Here is an 11748-nt window from a genome sequence, read left to right on the forward strand (position 1 = left end):
TCTCTGAGTTTTCTCTAGCGAAATAGCCTGGCCCATTTGAATCTATAAACAGAGTCGATTTGAAACAATGTAGTCTCGGAGATAGTCTGAGAGATTTGGGTCCTTTTCAAGATCCTTTTAGTGGTCCTTTTAAGAGTGGTGCGACGGTGATATAATGTTCCTTTTGTATTCGTCACTTACTGGGCGGGCAGAGTTACTTACAGTAGTTGGCAGTGGCTAATCCGCTCTCCCTTTTTAAATTTCTCTTCAAATTATTAACACTTTTTTTTTAATTGATGAATTTTCTCATTATACTTATTTATAATTATAACTTATATACTAATATACAATTTTCTAGTTGAATTCAAAAATGTTGCCTTTTTTGGCGTTTCTCATTCCATGTACGAGAAACGTTGTATTAATTCCAATTTTAAGCATTAAAAAAAAAAATTTAGATATCTGAAATCATCGAAACCCGTAGATTCCGAATTATTATTTTTTAGGCTGTTAACTATGAAATTAAAAGAAATGTACTTTCAAATTTTAATACGAAAGCTTAACAAAGGACCATTGAGTGTCGGCTACTGACTACTCTATTGATATAGTCTCTCTGCTTGTTATTTATGATCAAATTCTCATTTCAATTTCAGACTCTCTGCTTGTTATTTATGATCGTATTGCTATTTCAATTCCGGAAAGGACATTTTAAAGCCTTTAAAACATTTAAAAGAACTACCTGGACTTTAAAATATATCTACCTGAGTGCCGGCGGAGAATTTCTCTGAGCTTCTCTGACCTAAAGAATTTTTAGTATATACTCAGAGATTCTTTTCGGTAGGGTATATATATAAAATTTCGCAACCGCTCTCGCCCGGCTTTCCTGAGAAGCTGCGTGAACCAGCAGTTCAAGGAAGGCTGAGAACGAGGTGACTGAAAGCGATAGTTTGGTGTAGTTATTTTTGACCAGTTGTCAGTTACTGAGTTCTTGTTCCTAAAGTTAGTCAAATTTGACTGATAATTAGTTCAATTTAACTAATTCAGATATAGCGAGTAGACTCTTCCCCCCGTGCTGTATTTGAACATTTTTCCCGAAGATGTATCTGCAAAGATGCCCCATCCTAAAAACGCTACCTATCGATGGCCTGGTCCGACTACCGGAAAGATTTCTACCATAGACTTATCATCTGTCTGTTGAAAAGCTTAAAGTTCATCCACACATCGTGAGGTGCATAGACCGTTTGATGCTGCTGGGGAAAACCAGATTTACTATCTCATCTTAAAAACGTCGTGTGAGAACTAACATCGTTACGGTTCTGAAAGGTAACTTTCAGGGACACACCATGAGTCCTCCCCCCTTTTGTCTCACATTATTGCCACGATGTCACCCAGTTCGCCATTCCCAAGGTTTATTTTGCGGCAAACTCGGATATTGAAAGCTTATCCACATGAACAAAAAAGTGTACCTTAAGTCGTCTGTTCCGCTACTTTAGATCTCACCCCATCATTCGTCAAGATGGTTGCAGAATACTGAATCTCGAATGTCATCACAATTATGGGCACAGCACATATAGTCGCAAATGGACGAGGCCCACTTTTTAAAATGGTCATGAAACACGAGGAAGTCGACAAAGAAGCGTTTCTGCATAAAGCAGCGGATGAGGCTGCTGAAACACTTGGCCCTGACTTGAATATCAGGTTGAGTAAAATGCAACAAACATTATCCATCTCGAGTACTCACTCCTAAGCGCCCAGGTCAAGTAAGCACAGGAGAATAACTATGGCGAACAGCTCCTTGACAAGAGGATGCGGGGCGGGGCATCTTCCACAGAAATGCAAAGGATCAGTCGATGTCGTATGAGCTAAAAAGGCGCAATGTGGCACTAAGAGTGCTTTCTTAACATATCTGTCACTCTTACGGCATTAGCCCTGATCCATGTCCGTTATCGAATTTTCTGCACAAGCCGACAAAAAAATCACAGCCAAAAAGAATGAAAAGAACGAGGGGTGCCAAACTTTCACTGGGTAATAGTCTGAAGAGAATCCTTACGTGTCAACGAAATTCTAAGACACTTGTGGGGAAAATGCAGAATGAGGCTATACTTGGGTCGCTCCGTGTCCTCAGGGTGCTTATGCTTTTACCGGAGCATCGTATTGAGTTCATCGGAGACTGTAACCGTCGATCTTATGGCCCTAGGACATGGTTACAGCTAAAATGGTACCGCGATTTTGCTGAATGCGGGTGCAATTTTGTAGAATGACACCCACTGCTGGTGAAATCCCACGGTTGTTTCTATGACAAACTTTTAACTATACATGTAGTGCTTTTATTGCATTTTTCTAGAACGTCCGGAGTTTCTATGACATTATTATCGAAATTTAGAACAGAATATTTCTGTTAATATATCATTATTTCAGTAGGTTGACGAGTTAACTTGACATTTTGCATTTGCCTAGGACCGAAGTAGGATCTAGGTAGTAACATTTGTCTATTTTAATCCGAAGCAATAACCGAAAATTCAAACGTCTTTATCATTCACCGAACACACTTATGTATACTTTTTTAATGATCTGAAGCTAATAAGAATATAGTAAAAATAGTTTGATTAGACCCAACTTTAAAGCTTTTTGATGCCTTAACCAAGCTTCGCAAAACTTGTTGCTATAGAACTTCTTTTACTATCACATAATACAAGGGGGCGTATAGGTGGTGGGACACCCTGTATATTCATCGTTAAGTTAACTTTGATTGATAATTTTACATAAATCATTCTTAAGTGGGGCATGTTTGGAATTAGAAGCCATACAATTAAATAAGTTAAAGACCCAGACCGCATAGGTTTTTTATTAAATTATGCTTTATGAATTAAACAATTTTAAATGCTTGACTTTAAAAAAAAGAAATACGGTTCTTATTACGTGCGAATGTTTCAAGTTAAAAACATCAACACCTCTTTCAATTATTCTACTACACCAAACTGTTGCTTTCAGTTAAGTGTCGGGGGTTGCTTTCAAATAACCTTAGACTGATTTCGGAGAAATCGAAACGTAAAAAGTGAGGGCCGCTGGACTCGTTTCCTCGCCCTGCTCCCCTGAGAAACTGCTTGAGCCAACAGTTCCCTACCGATAGAAATCTCTGAGTATTCTCTAGCGAAATAGCCTGGCCCATTTGAGACTATAAGCAGAGTCGATTTGAAACAATTTAGTCTCGGAGATAGTCTGAGAGATTTGGGTCCTTTTCAAGGTCCTTTTAGTGGTCCTTATAATAGTGGTGCGACGGTAATATAATGTTCCTTTTGTATTCATCACGTACCGGGCGGGCAGAGTTATTTACAGTAGTTGGCCGTCGCTAATCCGACTCTCCCTTTTTAAATTTCTCTTCAAATTATTAACACTTTTTTTAATTGATGAATTTTCTCATTATACTTATTGATAATTATAGCTTACATGCTAATATATCATTTTCTAGTTGAATTAAAAAATGTTGTCTTTTTTGGCGTATCTCATTCCATTTACGAGAAACGTCGTATTAATTCCAATTTTAAGCATTTAAAAAAAAAGTTAGATACCTGAAATCATCGAAACCCGTAGATTCCGAATTATTATGTTTTAGGCTGTTAACTATGAAATTAAAAGAAATGTACTTTCAAATTTTAATACGAAAGCTTAACAAAGGACCCTTATATGCCGGCTACTCTATAGCTTAAGACGATCTCAGGGTACCGCAGTTTGCTTGATCCCTCGGCGACCCTTTTCTCTTGTTCAGCGCTGGACTCGGTCCCGAAGCTAGATGGTTCTCAAACGGTGGCTTCTGCATTATGTTACATGGGACATTTAAACAGAATATAGTGTAGGAACTCCTATCATGGAGGTCGAGTTGAAGGCGCGCACAGAGGGAAGAAATGCACTTTTTTCATTTAAAAATGTCCAGTGCCTTCAATCTTGGTCCGATTTTAATTTTTTCTGTTTTAAATGAAAGTACATTAAATTCCAAAGAGCTTGGCGCTCCAAAGTTTTGTTTCCCTTATTTTTTTAATAATAATTTTGTAACTTAAGTATGGAGAAACTGAAATTGTGTATATAACAATTTTTTACGCTTTAATAACTGATTACAACACTAATTGAAAAATTGATAATAATCATTGTTGTAAACAATTCTGGTAGCCGTTTTGGCGATTAAAGGAAATTATAGTTTTAAAAAATCTTAAATTTGATAAATTTTGCCACAAGAATTGTTCATAACAATGGTTATCCCAAAACTTTTAACTTGGCTTCAAATTTGTCTTTTTTGGTAAAAAATTATTTTTATTTTGTTTGAAAATTATATTTTTTTAAATGTAAATCAATTTGAATCAAGAATTTTGTTACCAAAAAAGGCAAATTATAAAAAAACTTCAAAATATAAAAAAGTATACAGATGGTTAAAAACTTCTGTAAATCTTAAAAAAAAGAAACCCGCATGTATGGTTAACAATCAGACTCCATACATACTTAATTTAGTACAAATAGTATTAAAAGTTATTTAAGTAACGTACGTTACTTCTTTCTTTAAGTGACGTACTTTACAGTGCATTGCAGTTGCCCAAATATTTTAACACGGCAACACGCCTTCAACTCGACCTCCATGATAGGGCGAAACAGAATTCATACAATATACACGGTTTAAATGTCCCCTTTAACATAATGCAGAAGCCACCGGTTGAGAGCCGTCCAGCTTCTAGACCAGTGGTCGGCACGCCTTGCCCTGGGCAGGGTAGTCTGCCCTGACTGCCCTGTGACCTACTCTCAGGGCAGAACCTGCGAGCCTGGCCAGACCACCCTTTCCTCAGAGGTCCTTTGTTAGAAAATGGAACAAAAATGTGAGATTAAATACATGAAATACATGTAATTTGTCTATAAAGGTTGAAAATTTGAGAAGTATCAATCGCTAATTGAAAAATTAAAAGTTTTAAAATTTCCTTACTTTGACATTCCTGTGGACAAAAGGCCCTTGCTCGAGTAAACTCACTCACACTAAGGTACATGAATAGACCGAAAAGTAGTAGAAAAAATTAAGTCGGGTGGAGCCTGACCATACCTGAAAATTAAGCAAAAAGTTTGTCGACCACTGGTCTAGACCGAGTCTAGAAGCTGGACCGAGTCCGGCGCTGAACAATAGAAATGTTCGCCGAGGGATCAAGCAGGCTGCGGTACCCCCAGATGGTCTTAAGCCTACTCTATTGATATATCCCCTATGCTTGTTATTTATGATCGAATTCTTAATTCAATTTCAGCCTCTCTGCTTTTTATTTATGATCGTATTTCTATTTCAATTTCGGAAACGACATTTTAAAGCCTTTAAAACATTTAAAAGAACTACCTGGACCTTTGAATATATCTACCTGGGTGCTTGCGGAGAATTTCTCTGAGGTTCTCTGGCCCTAGAGAATCTTTAGAATATACTCAGAGATTTCTTTCGGTAGGGTTCTAGGAACGCTGCGAACGGGGTGACTAAAAGCGAGAGTTTGGTGTATTTCCAATCCTCTAATTTCAAATTTCAATCCTATTAGGGGAAGGTGGAGCGAGACTTCAGAACAGAACGCATGATAGGGCGATATGGAACAATTCGAATATCAATTTTAATTTGAAAATTAAAAAAATGTAAGCAACAAATCAAAATTTATGCCATGGAACACCAACTGAAAGAGATATAATGTTAATATACGTATTTCAGACAGAACATAACCTTCCGTGCAGAAATCGCCCGATTTCAAACGTAGTACCGATCTGGCCCCGGTCGTATTTCCCGATCTGGCCCTAATCGGTAGAACTTTGTGGCCCATACGTGAGCCCGACCGATTTTCTACTGAAACGCCATCTCCATGCGCTCGCAGAACTAGTGCTGCTTGATTTTTTTCTGGTAGTGCAGTGAAACCTGTGCGAGGAAGATGAGAGTAAGTAATTACAGTCTGCGGGCAAATTGAAATCTAACCTCAAATAAATTAATAATTAATTAAATTGTTTTAGGTAAAATTAGTATATTTACCATTATATGAGTTAAATATTATATGATGAAATTGATCAAGTTGTTTTATCTTCAATTATTATTAAAGAACTCAAGGTTTTTCGATTTAATGTAGAGTTCGAATTATCAAGTCTATTGACAAAAAATGAATTTCAGTAGGCACAAAATTGTAATGTTTTTAAATTATAAGAGTAAAATATGTGATACAATCGATTATGTTATTGGAACTTTGATTCTGTATTTACAATAAATTTATTACAGAAATACATTAAGGACAAATATTCACAACATTCCAGCAAGAGCTAGTTACTCAAATGCGCATGCGTCGCATTCGGCATCTAATTGGTTTCGCGCGAAGTTTAAAATGATAAACAAAATTTTTTTCTTTTTCATTATAAACAATGACATTTCAACTTACAAAAACATCCATTGGGTCGAAATTAATTAATAGTAATAAAAATTAATTAAATGCATATTCTGTAAATAATATTTAAAATAACCAGAAATATTTAATTCAAAAATTTTCATTTTTGTTTAAAGTTGTTAGGTCTATATTTCTTCTTAACCGATTTGAAAAAATAAAACAATCTAATAAACGATAGCGCAATTTTTTTGCGAAAAAATTATCCACAACCACCTTCTCGAATTTTTCAAGAAGTAATGCAATTGACAGAAAATTTGTATTTATTTACAGTAAAATGTTAATAAATCGTAAATTATAGGTTATTTCCCATTGATTTTCTTTGGAAGCATTCGAAAATGTCAAGTTGTAGGGAATCTTTTTGCGAAAAAACTTTTTCTAATTTGTTAAAAAGTTTTATAGACAACATTTTTTTCAAGAAATTAAAATTCTTACTTAAAATATTTCTGGTTATCATCCATTTTCTCATAAAAAACAAAACTTTTCCTCGAAATTGATACCATCCAAAATAATTTTACGTTTTTCAAAAGTTCATTTAAATTTTGTATTCTGAAACCTTTTCTTTTCGTACCTGTAGTACTTTAATTTTAACTTAAAATAACTTAATTTGAAATTCAAAATATTAAGGTGGCCTTCGAAAGGAGAGGACCATTCGATACTTTCGAGTTTACTTATATTAAATCTCCATTTGTGAAATTCATGAATAGATTATAATATAACTCATCGTGTACCGATCGGGCACTGATGGGGCACCGATCGGGTTTCCCAATCGGGTTTCCCGACCTGGCCCTGATCTGGGCGCGTGTTTCATCCGCGGCCTGACCCCGACCTGGATTCCCGATCGGGACTCGACCTGGACTGGTCTGGCCCCGATCGGGGCCAGACCAAGATTTCTGCACGGACTAAAGAATTAAGGCTTATTATTACTTGACACCTACGTAGATAAAAGGATGAGAAAACTAAATTTCAATACAAAATTTTATTTGTTTGGTAGTTGTTTTCATTTTTTAACTACAGCACAAATAGGAACTTATATTATTCGTACATAAAGAATTTACGAAAAGAACATTAAACTTCCTTCGATAAACCGTTTCCATGCTATTATTTTGCATATATTTAGCAACTTTTTGCGACACAGTGTGGATGCCGTAACTTCGTATTTACTTTGAGTTTAACGGTAAATTAACTCACCGTTTCTTATGCTTACGATTGCCTTTTTCAAACTTTCCTCAGACTAATTTTGTCTACCAGTCTTCCTTTTATAATTTCGGATTTTAATAGCTTAAATCATGTACTTTATCACTTTTTATTTCTTAAAAATATCTCACAACTACGCCGGCCGGCGACCGGCTACACTGACAGTGACTGCGACAGGTTAAGTTCGCAGATGTTCCGGTGTTTCATTTCGCCCCATGCAACTTGTTGCATCTCACCCCCAACAACAAATTTATTTGAAATCCGTAATTTTCTTTTCAAAATAATTTAGAATGAAATCTAATATCAAGGGCAGCGAATTTAAACTTTCATTTTTTGAAATTCTTGTAATGGAAAATTAGATAATAACATTATTAGTATACTTTATTTTCTCTCGAAAGTTACACCATCTCTGAGTTCTGAAGCACTTAAAATTTGCACTTAATTTCTGATAGAGTTTGCATAAAATTTCAATTCTTTTTGCACTTTCCTCAACTCATTAGTCTTATTTTTATTTAATAAATTAATATCAAACTTGAATTGTAAATATTTATCCAGATATAATAGCGTTCTATTTTAGCCGTCTGTTCCGTCGCGCTCCACCTTACCCTACCTTTAAACTGAAAGCCTTAATGATTGATTAATTTTAAAATTGAAACATTTAAAATTAAATAATTTGAAATTGAAAACGTTTAAAATCAGATCATTGAAATCAAACGTTTTTATAATTAAATCACTTTAAATTGCAAATTTTTAATCGAAAGCTTGACAGCGTTCAAAATTAAATCACTTTATATCAATAACACGTCAATTACGCTAGCTAACAATGTTTCAATTTGTGGTTATCGGCATTATTTGATGTTTATTTTAATGATTTGTCATGCTGATTCCGAATCGGATTTTATTTTTCTCGTAGCGTCAATATTTAGAGACCTATTCGAAATGTACGAAATATGCGGTTAATTTGAACATTAAAAATTAATAAATTAGATTTTACTATAAAAATATTTTTTCTTGTCGAAACAATTCAGCAATGCATTAGAAGTATCAAATTAGACCTTAATTACTACATTAATAACATTATAGAGAAAACAAAATCATTCAATAACTCCGTCGTTTATTATAAAAATTAATATTTAAACGAGACTTTTTTGTATGTAGCTAATGTTCTTTGGGATAGCTCTGTCAATATTGACGCTACGAGAAACATAAGGCCAGTTTCAGAATGAGTGCGACAAAAACTATAAAGAAACGTAAAAATTCAGGTAAACAGAAATGAAAAAAAAAGTGTTATCTGGTATAATTTACATAGTGTTCAGAGACCAAATTAACTCTAAATAGACCAAAATTTTGAGAACGAAAAATTCTCACAATAATCCGGAACAATATCTAACCTTGGTTTAAAAAAAAAGAAGCTCTCGTATGAGATTCTGACACCTGTTTGGTACGTACCTGATCACAGGTAGAGGTGGTACGCGGGCCCATTCTACAGTGATCCTGACGTTCACCAGTCAGACTCAGACAGTAGACATTCGGTCGTCTGTTGGTCAGCTGGTTCTGTCCGACAATTAAAATCTAGTCCGATGTTGGTAGTACTGTCGCGACACCCTTAGGATTAAGAAAGCTACCCACCACCCTCGGTACCAGACCGGAACAAATTTGAGTGCGGCTCGCGCGCCGCTTGTGCGCGAGTGCTCGGAATTTTTTTTCTATCGTATGGTTTTCGTTTTTCGGAAATACGGTGAAGAAGAAAACGGAAGTCCCCGTGAAACTTTTGCGGAAGGAAACTAGGTGTGCTTCATTTTCTCAGTCAAACGGGAAATGACTGTATCATACGCCAGCGAAGTGCCAAATGGCTCCAGCTTTGGCTGTTTCTGGAGGATCCTCATAAAGTGAGTTCATAGACTTTAATTCAGATCTTATCTCTTTTAATTAAAGACACATCTTGGTAATAAAACACTGATTTATTCGTTAACGAAAGCTTATAATCTTTAAAAATAGTATGGACAAGAAAAGTTCAATTCGAGAATTTTCAAAATGACTGAGTCTAAAGTCGGTTTGACTGGATATATTATTCCAGGAAAAATAAAAGCTTATATTATAATTCATTTTCTCATTATGCATTATTATTTTTCCCAAATGCTACAAATTTTCTGGACTTGCTTGTGTTTAAAAAGACAATAAATAAAAATGTACAAAAGTTTGAACATTTTTTCGGAAAATTAAATCATTTCCAATTTAAAATTATTATTATTATTATTATTATGGTTTTGCAAAAAACAAAAAATGACAGTTTATCACGTCAATTCTTCAGAACCTTATTGATGAAATGACCACTCTTTGGCTTATTTCAATTAGCAATAAATGAACTCTACATTTATTTACAATTCTAACTTCCTAGCTAAAAAGTAATTTAATTACGACAGGTCGACTTTTTATTTGAAAGTAAAATGAAGAATAAAATGAGCAATACAAAAAAATCGTAACAGCAATGTATAGCACTAAATTATAAATTATATAAACTTTATATAAGTAATTATATGTCATTGGGAAAAATAAAAACGTTCTAAAGTGACATTTTTTCATGCATATGAATATAACTTCTGTTTATTTTAAGCTGAATTTTAAAAGCGGGATCGTGATACTATACAGAATGTAATACCACTCTTATCAAACGTGAAATATCGTGACTCACAATCCATAAAGTTGTATGTATTCGCTCTGGAAGAGTCATTTTGTTAACAAAAGGATTCGTTGATTTGACACATGAAACTGGAACTAAGGAAGAAAGCGAACTTCATTTGATAAACCATATCTGTTTTTCTTGCATAATCACTTCTGTCCTTAAAACCATTTAGGACGGACAAACTAAAATTTCGTTGTATTACCATTATCACGCATAAATGCAGCAGCGAGTGTAAAAATAACGGAAAATATGACAAAACTGCAGCAAAGAAAAATTTGCTTTTGTTTTTTGCCTTGTATTTTTTGTTGAGAAATTACTTTATAATGAAAATTGTTTATGTTTCTGAAGTGTTGTCATGCACCCAATAAAGTGCCATGTTGTTATAAAACTAAACACCGTTTTTTACGTTTTCATTCATTGTCACCAATCCTAAGCATTTTTTTTACCAGAAACGACTTTTTAGAAAGATACTTTTTGCGATTTTTCAAAGTGCTGTTTGCTAACATAAGTTGAGTTGCGCGACGTTAGTGCATATTCGAGCGGTGGAGAGTTCCACTGAAGAATTAGACCTTGGCAACAGGCGAGCAGAATTATTTCCATTTTATGATTCTTTTTTATTTTTTAATCAGTTTTTTTTCCATTTCGTTGGTGAAAAAGTTGATGTTACTTTGTTAACACCTATATCTTATTCCGAAGGGAAATTTGTATGCAAGAAGAACATTCTTTATCCAAAAATGTGTTGCGTGAAATAAAAATGGTAAAAATGTGTGCATTTTAAATTGTCAAACTTTAGAAAATTGTTGTGTCTTAATTTGACTGGATGAAATGATTGACCAATGGTCAATGGCAGTAATATGACTTGATCTATTTCATATTTATTTTTTAGTGAGTCGGTTCCACTGATTTAATTTTTTGACACTAAACACTGAATATAATAAAATTCATCTTCATTTGCGTTTGTAAATATTAAACGACCACAAAGAAAAATAGGCGAAAAAAATGTTATAGATTCGAATGCGTCGACCGCGTTAATTAACGAGAGTGTTCGAGTACAAGAACCTCGGTTAAAACAGTATAGCACATTTAGAGACGTGGCCATTGCGATATTGCGAATAGCAGCGGTGTAGAGGTACGTTGTGCAACGATGTTAACTTTCGACTCAAAGAGTCGTGTTCTCGACTCTCAAAGCTCCTGGGCTGCTGTGTCTATATGGACATCTATGATGTGGACGAAGGTGCAAAACACCTTGAGAAAGGATTCTGCGAATGTCTCGTAAGGTCGAGTGAAAAAGGCAGAGAAATCTGAGGACGAAATAGCCTCATATCTTGAAGATAGACGAATTGTTTAAATTTTAATCATTCCAAATACAAATAATGTGTCCCAAGCACGGGCACATTCTCATCGCGCCCTACACTTGGGACATGCGTCTGTTGGGTCTCGAGCAATCAAAAAGTACAATCCTTTCTT

General features: G+C 34.8%; 1 protein-coding gene across 1 annotated transcript in view; it reads left to right on the forward strand.

The window, feature by feature from the left end:
* Positions 1-9126: 9126 nt before the first annotated feature.
* LOC117175948 overlaps positions 9127-11748 on the forward strand; it is a 459128-nt gene continuing 456506 nt past the window's right edge. The window contains exon 1 of the mRNA XM_033365817.1: positions 9127-9487. Coding sequence (XP_033221708.1) covers positions 9417-9487 — 71 coding nt within the window. The 5' untranslated portion in view covers positions 9127-9416. The remainder of the gene's footprint in view (positions 9488-11748) is intronic.

The sequence above is a fragment of the Belonocnema kinseyi genome, chromosome 7 (genome assembly GCF_010883055.1).
Source record: "Belonocnema kinseyi isolate 2016_QV_RU_SX_M_011 chromosome 7, B_treatae_v1, whole genome shotgun sequence".
Classification (NCBI taxonomy): domain Eukaryota; kingdom Metazoa; phylum Arthropoda; class Insecta; order Hymenoptera; family Cynipidae; genus Belonocnema; species Belonocnema kinseyi.